Here is a 15,899-nt window from a genome sequence, read left to right as displayed (position 1 = left end):
CTCAGGAGGACTCTAATATAAGTAGTGTCGGCCACGTTTCTCCATTGTCAAGTTACTGTTTCCTTTCTTCTCCAAGTCCTGTTCTTGGGAATCAGGTCACTAAGGCCAGCCTACAAACAATGATTCTTGGTGCTCGTCCTGGTCAGGTGCTGTGGCCTTTCTCACAGGGCTGGTGGGAGTGTGAGCCCCTCTGAAATGCTATTTGTAATGTTTCAAGAAGCTTAAAAGAATTTACAACCTTTGAGTCAGATGTGCCACTGACATGATTCCAGCCCATGGAAATAAACGTTTATGGAAATGTTTACATCCTTGGAATTTTTTTTTTGAGGTATAATTGACATACAACTCAGATGTTTATTGTAGTGTTATTTGTAATAGGAAAATAACTTCAGTAATGTTATGGTTAAACTATGGCATATACATAGGATAGATATTATATATTCATTCAAAAATCATGTTTTTCAGGATTATAAATGCTCAGAAATAATGAAAAGTGAATAAAGCAGAATGCCAACCTATATACAGTAGAATGTTTCTAATTTTGTTTTTAAAAATTGTGTGTGCATATTTTAAAATGTGAATAGTGGGTAATTTTAGGTAATGGAATTAGAGCTGATTTCTTTTTCTGTGTACTTTTCTGTATCTGCTAAAATTTTTGTAACAGCATATATCATAATGAGAAAAAAATGCTTTTAAGAAGATATTTTCTACCAATGATGACCTAAGTAAGACTAAAGATTGATAACTTCACCTAATACCAGATTCTATACTTTAGATAAAGAGCTGAATTTTTGGTTCATTTGACACAGAGATAGATTTGCCGTGAAGTTAATGGAGCTTAAAAGCTTCTGGGCACCTCCCTTGCACTGGCCACTTCCATGGCCTTGGGGGATCCTAGCAACACATGCACATATGTTTTTGTAAAATTTGCTAAAGTGAGATCTTTCCACCACATCAGTTAAGGTTGCTGTCTCCTATTCTGCCTTCCTCTTTCTGTCACAAGCCCTGTGTTAACTTCCTCTTGCTGCTATAACAAATTACACAAACTTAGAGGCTTTAAACATCACACATTTATCTGACAACGGTTCTGGAGTTCAGAAGGCAGAAAGTGGGTTTTACAGAGCTAAAATCAAGGTGTCAACAGGCTGTATTCCTTCTGGAGGCTCCCAGGGAGAAACTGTGCCTTGCCCTTTCCAGCTCCTCGGGCTGGAATTCCTTGACTTGTGGTTCCTTCCAGCAAGGGCACCAATGTGCCCTTGGATTCCCTTGTCATCCCCTTCTGCGTCCTTCTTTTTATACTAGGATCCTTGTGGTTTCATTAGGGGACCCCTGTGGCCCCACCCAGATAATCAAGATAATCTCATCTTGGGCTTCCCTGGTGGCCCAGTGGTTAAGAATCCACCTGCCAATGCAGGGGACACGGGTTCGAGCCCTGGTCCGGGAAGATCCCACATGCCGCAGAGCAACTCAGCCTGTGGGCCACAACTACAGAACCTGCACTCTAGAGCCTGTGAGCCACAACTACTGAGCCCGCGTGCCACAACTACTGAAGCCTGCGTGCCTAGAGCCCATGCTCTGCAACAAGAGAAGCCACTGCAATGAGAAGCCCACACACAGCAACGAAACCCAAGGCAGCCAAAAATAAATAAAATTAAATTGAAAAAACCTTTAATTAAAGAAAAAAAGATAATCTCATCTCAAGATCCTAACTGCAATCACATCTGCAAAGTCCCTCTTGCCTGTAAGGTAACATAACAGGCTCTGGGGATTAGGACGTGGACATCTTTAGGGGCCGTTATTCTGCCCCCCGTAAGCCACTGTGTCAGGTGATGTTTGAGTGGAGATGGGCATTTTGGGGGTCTCAAGAAGGGGAAGCTGGGTTGGAGATTACATTTAGTTTTCGTTTAGTGGTAAGTATTATGTGGCTTGATGTTATTTCTGTGTCTGGGTCAATTATTGCTAGATGTCCCGGTATAGGAATGGTTTCCAGGAATAATCCGATGGTTGACTGTGAACTCTTCTGGTAACTCGACATCAAGGGACAAGACCCGAGGTCATATTGTGGTGTGAACATGTTCCCAACTCCAAAAGTATGTGGGTAGTAGAGGAGAAACAAGGTTTTAAGCGTACAGAGCCAGAAGCTAGTCTGTGGAAAATTCTTCCAGTCATTAAATGGGTGTAATTGTCAACAGAGGATTTGTTTTTCATCGATGTTGTCAAAACGGAAGTTCCCTCTGGTCAGGAAGATACTCAGTAACGTAGCGTATTCAGTTATAAATACACTTTTAAATTGTTGAAAGGAACGACACATAGTAGAATTTATCAGAATTCTTGTCTGTAGGGGATAGACCTGTAGCACCACAAGAAGACCACAGCAAGTGTGTCTGTGGTATGAATTTTCATGTTTCATTCATCCTTATCATCAGTAATAAAAAGGTGGGCTTCCCTGGTGGCACAGTGGTTGAGAGTCTGCCTGCCGATGCGGGGGATGCGGGTTCGTGCCCGGGTCTGGGAAGATCCCACGTGCCGCGGAGCAGCTGGCCCCGTGAGCCATGGCCGCTGAGCCTGTGCTCCGCAACGGGAGAGGCCACAACAGTGAGAGGCCCGTGTACCGCAAAAAAAAAAAAAAAAAACTAAAATAATAATAATAATAATAAAAAGGTAATCAATCACGTTGGAGGAAATATTAAATTATCTCTATTCTCTCCATAGAAAATGATATTATGAAATTGTTGTCACAGGAAGAGGCAGAGTCTGCAGCCAAAGATGTAGGGGAAAAAGGCACATGAGACAGGCGTGTCAGGTGTCAGGCGGTCAAGATTCTGCACTCAGTTCCAACATGGGTGTTTTTCCCCACACTAACAAGCAATTCTTAGACACCAGCTGGGTGTCCTACCATTCATCTCAATCCTGACACTGTTTACCTGGAGAGAGCAACAGATTCCACAGGTTAAGGGCTCAGTCCTACAAGACTGTCTTCCCTACCCCTCCCCCCAACCTCAGATGCCATTGGCAAGCCCTCATCGTCACCTGTGCTTCTGACCAACCCACTATAGATTGGAGGGTCCCATGTCCCCTTCCTCGGGTTCGATTAATTTGCTAGAGCTGCTCACAGAACTCAGAGAAGCATTTGATTTACTAGATTACCGGTTTGTTATAAAAGGATATATACAACTCAAGGACAGCAAGATGGGAGAGATGCACAAGGCAAGGTGTGGGGAAAGGGGAACAGAGCTTCCATGCCCTCTCCAGGTGCACCGCTCTCCCTAAATCTCCACTTGTTCATCAGTCCTTTTGTCTTTTTGGGTTTTCCTGGAGGCTTCATTACCTAGGGATGATGGATTAAACCACTGGCCACTGATGCAATCTCCATCCCCTCTCCCCTCCCCAGAGGTCAGGGGGGTGGGACTGAAAGTTCCCACCTTCTAATCACCTGGTTGGTTTTCCCAGCAGCCAGCCCCCATCCTTAGGCTGGTCCCAAAGTCACCTCATTAACAAAGCAAAAGACACCTTATCTCGCTCTTAGAAAATTCCAAGGGTTTTAGGAGCTTTGTGCCAGAAACAGTGGAAGACAACCAAATATATACATTTCTTATTATAAATCACAAACATCATCACAGGTGCTGAATAGAAATCTTCTTCTCGTGGTTTTATGATGTTAATGGTATTTGCTTGATAAAATTTGTTTTGTTTTTTTTTCTTGGTGGTTTTTCTCATTCTAAAGAAATATTTGTTTTGTACCTAATTTTGTACTTTTTGTCTTAAGGCAGACCTCTCAGGCGCCACAAAAATCCAGATCTGCCCTTGTAGATAACATTTCATTCTTTTTTTTCCATTTCAGTGTAAAGAACTGGCCAAGTCCAAGGCGGAAGTGGCCTGCATTGCAATGTATGAAACAGACGTGTTTGTCGTTGGAACAGAGAAAGGACGTGCTTTTATCAATGCCAGAACGGATTTGCAGAAGGATTTTGCAAAATACTGTAGGTGTTAACAATTTTATCCTTTGTATTCATAAATCTTAGAATTTTGGCAGACAAGACTTACGTATTATTTTCTTCTAGGATGTCATAAGCATTATCCTAAAAATGGTTCTGACACATCCCTTTGACTTAGCAAAACACTGAGTCCAAGAAACATGATCAATGTATTTTACACTGTATCCTCAGCAGGGCCCTGGTTTTGTAGAATACATTTGAAGAACGTAGATGAAACTGTCTTTCATTCCTAAAATAAAACCAAATTGAACAAAAATACTCTTATTTTACTCCTTCCCAAAGGAAAGGGAAAAACTCCTTCAAGGCCTATTCGGTTTTTCTTTCAGTTAATAGCCATTATACTCCTTTGTCTTTTTTTTTTTTTTTTCTTTTTAATGTGGGACTTTCAGAGCCTTCAGTGTGCAGTGTGCCAATATGTGTTACAAGGAGCATTAGTGAGCATATGTGGTCATCTGTGAGCTAAACTAGTCTAGTGTGTTAAAACCTACATGCTGTATAATGATTATCTCTACCACTGTAGGTCATCTGCCAGGTATTGAATTAGCAATTTTGTATTCCCTGGAACCAAGAAAGGAAAAAAAAAAAAAAAAAGTTTATCAGAGGGTATATTTGTGTGTGTGTGTGTGTGTGTGTGTGTGTGTGTGTGTGTGTGTGTAGGGGGATAAGGGTATAGATATATAGATGTCTCCAAGGGTTGGCAAAGGATGTATATATCCTCTCTCTATATGTATACAGTTGACCCTTGAGCAACATGGGTTTGAATTGCACAGGTCCATATATATTTGGAATTTTTTCAATAGTAAATACTGCAGTACTACAACATCTATGGTTAGTTGAATCCACAAATGAGGAACCGTGGATATGGAGGAAACATGGATACTGAAGGCCGACACTAAACTATACACAGATTTTCACCAGCACCCCTAACCCTCATGTTGTTCAAGGGCCAACTGTATACCATTTTACTACAGAACAAACCTATATATATAAAAGATCATATATATATATATATATATATATATATATATATAGGAGAGAGGATGATTGATTCAGATTGACTTTTAAGACCAAACTTAGGGTCTCTACTATCAAGAAGATTAAAAAAATGAAGCAATCTTTAAATAAGATGGTGAGTATGTAATTGATGAACAAGAAGGGTATGCTCAGGTCAATGTCAGCTGCCAACTGGATTTCTAATCGTTGAAATTGAATCACAGATTTTTAAAAAATTTTCACAGAGCATTCTAATTTTCATATGTAAGGCTATTCATATTTCTCTGAATATGTTTTCTCTCTTTTTTCCTTGATAAATCTTGTAAGGCATTCATCTCTTTTAATTAAATTTCCAATGAGGCAACTTTTGGCTTTGTGATTTTGTCTATTGTTTCTTTGTTTTCTTTGTCATTTATTTCTGCTCTTTATTATTTCCTTATTTAAGTTAATTTAATTGCTTTTCTTTTCTAGCTTCTTGATTTGGTAGCTTAGGTCATTGAGCTTTTTAAAAAGTACTTAAAGTTATAATTTTTCCTTTAGGTTCTGCTTTAGCTGTAATCCTCAGACTTTGATATGTTGTGTTTTATTATGATTTTGTTCAAAGTATTTTCTAAGAACCCTAGTAATTTCTTTTTGACCCATGGTTACTGAGAAGCATGTTGCTTAATTTCCTAATATTTGGAAATTTGGGGGTTATTGATTTCTAGTTAAATCCCATTGTGATCCAAAAACATACTCTGTATGATTTTAATCCTTTTGAGTTGATCAAGACCTAATTTATCAGTTAGCACATCATTTATGTTGGTGAATATTCCATGTACACTTGAACAAAATTTAGATTCTGCAGTTAAAAGACCAATTAGGTCAAGTTGTTAAATGTTATTCAGTTCATCTGTATCATTTCCAATTTTCACCTATTATTTTATCCATTATTGATAGAGGATTGTTAAAAATAGCCAGCTATATTGTATATTTGTTCCTCCTTTTGCTTAGTACATTTTGCTTCACACATGTTGAAGATATGAATATGAACGTTATCAGATATAAATTTAGGAATGTAATGTTTTCCTGCTGAATTTACCCTTGTTTTCCTCACAAAATATTCCTCTTTGTTTCATTTATCCTCCTGATCTTGAAGTCTCCTTTGTCTTGTATTAATATAGCCTCACCAGCTTTCTTATGACTAATATTTGCGTAGCACATCTTTTTCTATTTATTTACTTTCAGCTGTCTGTACTTTATATTTAAACTATGTCTCTTGTAAACATGCAGTTAGGTCTTTTTTGTAAAAACCAGTCTGAAAATCTGACTCTTACTTGGATTGTTTCATCCATTTACATTTAATGTCATTATTTATATGGTTTAGTTTAAGGCTTCTATGTTGCTGTTTCTTTTCTATTCATCTCATATGTTCTTTGTTCCTTTGAGACTACTTTCCTGCGTTATTTTATTTCTTATTTAGTTTTTTGATAAATTTATCTTATTTATTTATTTATTTAGGCTGCATTGGGTCCTCGTTGCTGCACGCCTGCTTTCTCTAGTTGTGGCCAGCGGGGGCTACTCTTCATTGTGGTACATGGGCTTCTCATTCTGGTGGCTTCTTCTGTTGCGGAGCACGGACTCTAGGCAGTGGGCTTCAGTAGTTGTGGCATGAGGACTCAGTAGCTGTGGCTCATGGGCTCTAGAGCACAGGCTCAGTAGTTGTGGTACATGGGCTTAGTTGCTCTGCGGCATGTGGGATCTTCCTGGACCAGGGATCGAACCCATGTCCCCTGCACTGGCAGGCGGATTCTTAACCACTGCACCACCAGGGAAACCCCCTGTTATTTTAGATCGAGAAATTTTTTGTATTATATTTTATCTCCTCTATTGACATTTTAGCTCTTTTAGGTTTTTTTTTGGGGGGGGGTTATTCTTGGGATTATAATATGCCCTGCTAATTTGTCACAGTGAACCTAAAATTACTATTTTTCTACTACACCTACAATGTGAGAACCTTAAACAGTATAATTCTGTTTACTTCTGTCTAGCCCTAATATGTTATAAATCCTACAACGCCTTATGATGTTTGTTTTAAGCAATCACTTTCCAAAATTTTTTTAAATAATCTTTTATATTTACCTACATATGTACCATTTCTAATACCCTTTTTTCCTTCCTGTAGCTCTGGATTTCCATCTGGAATTATTTCCCTTCAGCCTAAAGAACTTTCTTTAGCATTTCCTTTAGTGTGGGTCTAATAGTAAGAAACCCTCTCTGATTTTGTTTATCAGAAAATGTATTTACCTTGCCTTCATTTGTGTGTGTATGTGTGGTTTAAAAAAAACATAAAATTTACCATTAAACCATATTTATGGGTATGGTAGTTCAGTAGTGTTGAGTATATTCACATTGTTGTGAAACAGATCTCCAGAACTCTTTCATCTTGCAAATCTGAAGCTCTATATCCACTAAATAAACAATTCCCTTTCCCCCACTACCTTGGCCCCTGATAACCACCATTCTCCTTTGTTTCTATGAATGTGACTATTTTACACACCTCATCTAAGTGGAATCATAGAGTATTTACACTATTAACGCCTGGATTATTTTACTTCTGGCATAACATCCTGAAGTTTCATCCATGTTATAGCATGGAACGAGACTAAGTCTGCCTTCAAATACCTCTAATGAATTTTTCAGTTCAGTTATCGTATTTTTCAGCCCCAGAAGTGCCGTTTGGTTTTTTTTATAGTTCCTCTTTGTCAGTACTCTCATTTTGTTCATGTATCATTTAGTTGTCTTTCTATACTCTCTTTTAGTGCATTGAGGATCTTTATTTTTAATTCTTTGTCAGGTAGTTCATAGATCTACATTTCTTTAGAATTGGTGTCTGGAGTTTTATTTTGTTCCTTTGAGTGGGCCTTGTTTCCCTGCTTCTCTGTATGCCTTGTAATTTTTTTTTCCCCCTGGGATTTTTTCCTGGGCATTTGAAAAGACAACCGCCTCTCCCAGTCCTTGCTTACTGGCTCGGTGCGGGGAAGACCACCCATCAGCCCTGCTGGCTGTTCTAGAACCTCTCAAACCTTTTTGAATCTCTTTCGCCCCCTGGTGTCTCCCACAGAACTGCAGCTCTGAGTTAAGTCAGTGCTCTGAGTCAAGCAAGATATAAATCAGTTCCTCCAGTAACCCCCAGACAAGCCAGAATGTTGGACACACAGTCCACTCTTTTGTTTCCACGTCAAGGGAGGAGCCCCAATCTGGGGGTTCCTTCGCAGCTGCTCTGCACTATGCCACATAGGGGGAGAAGCATGAATAGGCACAGCAAATGCTGCAAACCTTCCTACCCCTGTGCTAAAATCTCTTCTTGGTTTTCCAATGGCTGGGGTGCCATAGCTTCTCAGCTGGTCTGCAGAGTTCTCACAGAGGTGTTCTGGTCCGTATATTGTTAATTTGGTGTATCTGTGGAGGAAGGAAGGCCGATTGCTTCCTAGTCTGCCATCTTGCCAACATCATTCTCCTTGCTTTCGTTTCTGAAGAATTTTTTTTTTGAAGTATAGTTGATTTACAATGTTATGTTAGTTTCAGGTGTACAGCAAAATGATTCAGTTATACATATATTTATATATTCTTTTTGAGATTCTTTTCCGTTATGGGTTATTACAAGATATTGAATATAGTTCCCTGTGCCATACAGTAGGTCCTTATTGTTTTCTGAAGACTGCTTTTACTCGATATGGAATCTGGCTTGACAATTTTTTTCCTCCAGCCCTTTTTTTTCTCTTTTGGCCGCATCGCATGGCTTGCGGGATCTTAGTTCCCCGACTAGGGATTGAACCTGCGCCTTAAGCAGTGAAAGCATGGAGTCCTAACCACTGGACCGCCAGGGAATTCTCTTCCTCCAGCCCTTTAAAAGTTTCATTCCATTTCCTCCTGGTTGCCACTGTTTTAGATAACAAAGTCAGGTTAGAATTCTTATGTTTGTTCCCCTGAAGGTAATGTATCTTTTTCCCTAGCTCTGTCTCATCTTTGGTTTTCAGCAGTTTGGCCATGAAAGGCCTATTTATAGCCTTCTTTGTTTTTACACCACTTGGTCTGTGGAGCTTACTGAATCTGCATGTTGGCGTCTTCATCAATGTTGGACATTTTTGGCCATTCATATCTCTTCAAATATTTATTCTGATTCTCTTCTTAATTTACACAGAGAAGGAAATTTGCTATTTAATTTTTTTTTAATTGTCTTTGGCTGCATTGGGTCTTCGTTGCTGCACGCGGGCTTTCTCTAGTTGTGGTGTGCGGGCTTCTCATTGCGGTGGCTTCTCTTGCCGTGGAGCACAGGCTTTAGGCACGCGGGCTTCAGTAGTTGCAGCACATGGGCTCTAGGGTGCGCGGGTTTCAGTGGTTGTGGCTCATGGGCTCTAGAGCGCAGGCTCAGTAGTTGTGGCTCACGGGCTTACTTGCTCCACGGCACATGGGATCTTCCAGGACCAGGGTTTTAACCCGTGTCCCCTGCATTGGCAGGCAGATTCTTAACCACTGTGCCATCAGGGAAGTCTGGCAGGTGGATTCTTAACCACTGCATCACCAGGGAAGTCCAGAAATTTGCTATTTATTGTTTCACAAGTCATTAAGGCTCTGTTCCTCCCCCCCCACACACTTTTTCTTTATGTATTCAATTTTCAGATTGGATAGTTTCTATTGGCATTTCTTTGAGGACACTGATTCTTCCTTCAGCCATATCCAGGGTGCTGTTAAGTCCATCTGGTGAAATTTTCATTTCCGATTATTTTCCATTTCTAAAATTCCATTTTCTTTCTTCCTTTTCTGGTTAGCATTTTCATTTCTCTGTTGCAATTTCCCTTATATTAATTTGTTGTGTTCACCACCCCTATAAAAAGTCTTTCATGTGTTTATAGCAGTTGTTTTAGTCCTTATCTGGTAATTTCAACATCTGGGTTATTTGTGGTTCTACGTCTATAGATATTTTTTTCTGTCTTGGTCATGGGTCACATTTTCCTGCTTCTTCACATTCCTACTAATTTTTAATTTTATACTGGGTATTATGCATGATATGTTGTAAAAATCTGCTAAGTAAAATTGCATTTTGTTCTGGCAGGCAGTTAAGTTACTGGCAGGTCACCCTGTCCCCATGTGGATGAGAGTTGTCCTTGGCCCTAGAGCATCCCTCTTAGTCTCAGAAGGCACCCCCTCCTCCTAAGATGTGCCCCTTAGTTCCACAAGGTGTTAAACAAGTGTCTCGAACTTGGTGGATCTTGAATACCAAACCCTGTCTTTCTAGCACCACACAGCTGTTTAAATCTCTGCTCAGCAATTTACCTTCCAGATGTTGCTTTTCCTTAAAGCCTCACCCTCTGCTTGCACAGTTTTGAGACGAAGCAAGAATTTGAGGGAAGATGCTATGATGATACTGGGTCTCCTACCTCCGTGACTCATTTTCTCCAGAATTTCCCCTTCAGTGTCTAACCACAATGGCAGTCCTGATATGTGACATAGATTTCCTCGTTTCACTAAGACTGCTGCTTTTTGGTTAAGCTCTATTTCTCCCCGAGTCCCACAGGAAGTCAGGAGTTCCCATGGGGGAAAATCCAGGTCAATGTGCATCTCATTCCATATGTGTGCTTCCCTTCTTTCGAGGATAGCATTCCTTCCTGTTTTCGCTTGTTTCTGGTTGTTCTTCCGTGCTTTCAAGTAGTTGATCTTCTCATTTTGTCCAGAGCTTATCATTCATTGTTCCTGGCAAATACACACTTCTCTGCCATCGCTGGAACAGTAATACTGGGTGTCATTCTCGAATATGTGATGGTTATTTCTCTAGAAGTTGTCTTGAAAGTTAGGAAAAATTACCATGGAATTGCATCAAAAACACATTTACCTGCCTTCTGAAGCTAGAAACCAACTCCCTGTTGTATAAGCATTCACAAATTTAATCCTCAAAACAGAAGGAATTGAGAATCAACCTGCGTTAGGGTTATAAGTGCTTAATATTAAAGCAATATAAAGTAAACCAGGGACTGGTGAGCTTCCTCTGTAATGGGAGTGATAGTAAATGTTTTAGTCTCTGGGTCATTACAGCCTCTGTTGCAGCCACTCACCTTGCTTTTGTAGCATGAAAGTAGAAGCAGGTGATATGGCGATGAATGCACCTGGTCAATAAAACTTTATTTACAGCACTGAAATGTGAATTTCGTGTTATTTCCTCAGGTCATGAAGTAAGTCCTTTTGAACTTATTTAACCATTTCAAAATATGAAAAACCATTCTTAGCTCACAGGTCATACAAAAAACAGGCCATGGGCAGGATGTGGTCCCAGGCTGTAGTTCACTGACCCCTGGAGTAAACCTGCAGGCAGTACTGTCAGTTATTCTGTTTACCTCTTATTTTACCTGTGGGCCAAAATTGTTTGAATGACCAAACACACATAGGTTTTCACCTGCTTCCTTCTTTTAGCCTAATTGGTTCTGATATGTGAACATACCTAGGAATTGCTTTGCAGAATTGTTTACACAAAACTATATATATCGTGTACTTCCTGGATGTCTGAGGGTTTTCAAGTATAATTCTGTCTGTGCACGATTTTTGCCTTACATTTGACCCTCCATTGTACAAGCCTCTCAGGCCCAAGAAATCACTTTGACGGTTTTCAGGTTACTGCCTCTCTACTCCAAGTCCACCCTTCTTTGTCCTGCCTTGTGATACTGGAACTGGACCCTGTAAACATTTCTCCCTTGGCAGCTGGGCCAGGACCTACCTTGGAGGTTTTTCAGGAGGTCCCTGGAGGAGGAAGGCACTTCTCTACCCATTTCCAGTGGGCTCTCACCTGCTTGTACCTGTAGCACGCGGTGACCAACTGCACTTGGGATTCCCAGGGGCACCCCTGCCGCACACAGCGTCCAGTTGGCTCCCCTGCATCCTGGCCGGCTGCCCAGCAAGTCACACAGAAGTTCCCGAAAGTTCCAGAAGGAAGCTTCTCAGAGAGATCCCAGGGGCACCACACCCACAAGCAGTTTCCCAAGGAGTTAGTTCCACCAGTGCCTGAGAGAGGGGCCTCCTAGAAAGTTCTGCTGGCATCACCCCACGGGTGGTTTCCAGAGTTCTGCCACCGCCCCAGGGAACAGCTTCCCTGCAACAGCGAATCTGGCTGCAAGCCGGGGGCAACTTGCCAGTGGTTTCCACTAGCACCTCTAGAGGATGGGTCCCTGCTTGCCAGCCCCAGCTTGTGGCGCCCCTGCGGACTCTGCCTCCTCCCCAGAGAGGCCTGGATCTCAGCCTCGGGGGGACTCTCTTCCAGGATTAGTTGCTCCCTCAGCCCTTGCGGTAGTCGATGCTCCTGCTGTCTGTTACCTGTGTGTTGTTTAGAGTTCTCATTACCCCTTAGCACTTCATCCTTGTTACTACGATTCTGTTTTTTTGGTTTTTTTTTTTTTGTCTGCACCAAGTCTTAATTGTAGCATGCAGGCTCTTAGTTATGGCACGTGGGATCTAGGTCCCTCACCAGGGATCGAACCCGGGGCCCTCGCATCGGGAGCACAGAGTCCTAACCTTGGGACCACCAGAGAAGTCCCACTAATGATTCTTTTATTAAACTTTCCCTGTTCAAATTAATGTGTGGTTTCTGTGTCCTGACTAACCCTGATAAAAACAAACAGTTTCAAAACTTTTGCAGTAGCAGCTGGCTGGGGGGCTGGTCCCGAACCTGCCCAGTGCTGAGGGTCTTCCTACACAGTGACTGTCACTTGCAGACTGGATAGCAAATAATTTTCTTTCTTTCTTTTTTTTTTTTTTTTTTTTTTCTGTCTTCCCTGCTCGGCCTGTGGGATCTTAGTTCCCCAACCAGGGATGGAACCCGAGTCCTCTGCAGTGGAAGCGCAGAGTCCTAAGCACTGGACCGCCAGGGAATTCCCAGCAAACAATTTTCTGTTACCATTTCCTCTGAACTACTAATATTTCCTTATATGTTGAATTATTTATTGTTTATCAATAGATTCATTTCAGAGATGATCACTATGTTATTTTATCCTGTTCATCATAAATAGCCTGTTCTTTGTTGTGTTGTTTTTTTTAAATTAAAAGATCTTGTTTTGGACTTCCCTGGTAGCGCAGTGGTTAAGAATCCACCTGCCAATGCAGGGGACATGGGTTCAAGCCCTGGTCCGGGAAGATCCCACATGTCCCAGAGCAGCTGGGCCTGTGCGCCACAACTACTGAGCCTGCGCTCTGGAGCCTGTGAGCCACAACTACTGAGTCCGCACGCCACAGCTACTGAAGCCCGCGCGCCTAGAGCCCGTGCTCCACAACAAAAGAAGCCACCACAGTGAGAAGCCCGCGCACCGCAACGAACAGTAGCCCCCTCTTGCTGCAACTAGTGAAAGCCCGGGCGCAGCAACAAAGACCCAGCGCAGCCAAAAATAAATAAGTAAATTTATTAAAAAAAAAAAAAAGATCTTGTTTTATGTCTATTCCTTTTTTCCCCCTTTTTCCTTTCAGTACCAGAAGCATGGACGTTAAGGAAATGTACAGTACAGATACTTGGATACTGACTTTGTACTGATCACTCGTTTACAGGCATTGCCGAAGGGCTGCAGGAGGTGAAACCCCCAGGCCCTGCCAACAGGATGCAGATTGATTCAGGAGAAACGGAAATCCTCAGAAAAGCTGTCGAGGACTATTTCTGCTTTTGTTACGGTAAAGCTCACTTTAAGCATTAATTATCTGAATAGTTCACTACAGAAGATGGTATTAGAAATCATTTTATCAGCGTGACTATTTAGACCATCTCTAATGTTGGAAAAATCCACATTCACATCAAGGGAGGAGCCAGTTAAGTACCAGATCAAGTCTTCTTACGGAAGACCACTTGGTCTCTTCTGGTCCATTGGAACCTCTGAATTCATCAGCCTTCAGTCTTTGCAGAGCCCCCTCCCCATGGCCATGCAGTTATTACAGATGTTCATGGTTGGTTCACGCACCAGCCTCATCCTCATTGGTTTCCCCACCTACCCACATCTTCCCACAGGCATGGAGACAGGGATTTTTTTTTTTTAATACCTACACAGTGCTTTAAAAAGCTAGATAACAAGGAAGTCTGCAGGTGTTGTACTTGTGATAGAAGCACCTTAGCATCTTAGGGCCTGGATCATCATTCCTAGACAGCTGCAAACATCTATGTGACCTGCAGGTCCCTGTGAGCATTTGGATTTGGGGAACTCCTCCAGCATAGGGGATCTTAGGGTCTCAGGCTACACTTCCATATGAGAAATGGAGCTCCAGCACCTCGGGGCTGGTCAGCCAGTGCAGAGAGACCGACACATCCCCAGGTGGACTCAGCTTTCTACAGGCAAGTTGGCCCAATCTGTACAGTGTGACACAGGGACAGTTAAGCTTTGGGCAGGGCTCTCATCCTCTTTGGCTGCAGCCTGAGTAACCTCAGGGTGTTCCCTGCAGCCCTGGGTGCACCAGGGTGAGCACCCTGAATTGTGCAACCTCCAAGAGAATGGAGAAAAAGACCTATTATTTTCTTTCTTTTGGAAATAGATTATTTTTAGTTAATTAATTTACTTATTGAAATATAGTTGACTTACAATATTATATTAGTTTCAGGTGTACAACAAAGTGATTCAATATTTTTTAAATAAATTTATTTATTTTATTTATTTATTTTTGGCTGTGTTGGGTCTTCGTTGCTGCGCGCTGGCTTTCTCTAGTTGCGGCGAGCGGGGGCTACTCTTCGTTGCGGTGCATGGACTTCTCATTGCAGTGGCTTCTCTTGTTGCAGAGCACGGGCTCTAGGCACACACACTTCAGTAGTGGTAGCACGCAGGCTCAGTAGTTGTGGCTCGCGGGCTGTAGAGCACAGGCTCAGTAGTTGTGGCTCGCGGACTTAGTTGCTCCGTGGCATGTGGGATCTTCCCGGACCAGGGCTCAAACCCATGTCCCCTGCATTGGCAGGCAGATTCTGAACCACAGCACCACCAGGGAAGCCCCTGGTGGGCTTCCAATATTTTTATAGATTATGCAACCTATTATATTCTTTTATGTGAAGATTTAAAGGAAAACATTTTATACTTTTTCTTTTGGCCTTTTGGTCGGAAATTTTATTAACTTGAGATATAGAGGCATAGGACACTTTAAGCTTTTAATAAATTTCAGAACCAAATATCACCACCTGTGTTTATGACACTAAGTGAAATTGACTATCAGGGATTTATGCTCATATTGTTTCAAGACATCCTGCTGCTTCTTCTAGGCAAAGCCTTGGGGACGACAGCGATGGTGCCTGTTCCTTACGAGAAGATGCTGACGGACCAGGCAGCCATAGTGGTGCAGGGGCTCCCGGAAGGGGTCCCCTTTCAACACCCTGAGAACTACGACCTTGCAACCCTGAAGTGGATTTTGGAGAACAAAGCGGGGATTTCATTCCTTATCAACAGGTGATAGGCTCTACCCCCTCCTAACAGCTGATACACTGACAGCTTAATTTCAGTTAGTTAATTCTGTCCTGTTATGTTTAGAAGTTGGTTATTCAGATGTTTAATCTGTCCGTCTTGCATGTTCATGTCAGGTAACAGTATTGGTTTTCTTGCAGACCCTTCCTGGGTCCCGTGAGTCAGCTAGGTAAGTGACAGCTTCTCATACTTCTCAGACTGCCCCGGACTGCTAAACCGGTTCTGCTTTTCTTAATTAAAATGCAAGTTTGGCACATTCTAAAGCTTGTTCATGCTTTGTCTTTCCTGCATTGAGGAGGCCACCTCTGATCCCGGGGTGGATGTTTTGCAGGGACTACAGCTCAGGGAAACACACATACCCAGCCTGAGAGCTGGGACGCCACCCTCCCGTCAGCTCGCAGGCCGGCGAGCATCTGCGTCCAGCCCTCGGAGGGCAGGAGATCTACCTTGTCCATGTGCACAGGAGTAT

General features: G+C 42.1%; 1 protein-coding gene across 4 annotated transcripts in view; it reads left to right on the top strand.

Moving 5' to 3' along the window:
- LOC308629587 (general transcription factor II-I repeat domain-containing protein 2) overlaps positions 1 to 15,899 on the top strand; it is a 55,452-nt gene that overhangs the window by 13,561 nt on the left and 25,992 nt on the right. For 3 of the 4 annotated variants that reach the window (XM_081257600.1, XM_081257601.1, XM_081257599.1), the window contains 4 exons: positions 3,842 to 3,980; positions 13,551 to 13,670; positions 15,232 to 15,415; positions 15,571 to 15,599. In XM_081257600.1, the coding sequence (XP_081113726.1) occupies positions 3,842 to 3,980; positions 13,551 to 13,670; positions 15,232 to 15,415; positions 15,571 to 15,599 (472 nt within the window). Of the gene's footprint in view, positions 1 to 700; positions 1,827 to 3,841; positions 3,981 to 13,550; positions 13,671 to 15,231; positions 15,416 to 15,570; positions 15,600 to 15,899 lie in introns of those variants that run through there. The other variant, XM_081257602.1, reaches the window with a different exon arrangement.

The sequence above is a fragment of the Mesoplodon bidens genome (assembly GCF_964165515.1).
Source record: "Mesoplodon bidens genome assembly, chromosome: 15".
NCBI lineage: Eukaryota > Metazoa > Chordata > Mammalia > Artiodactyla > Ziphiidae > Mesoplodon > Mesoplodon bidens.
Note: the sequence above shows the minus strand (reverse complement) of the source record. Positions and strands in the feature narration are given on the sequence as shown.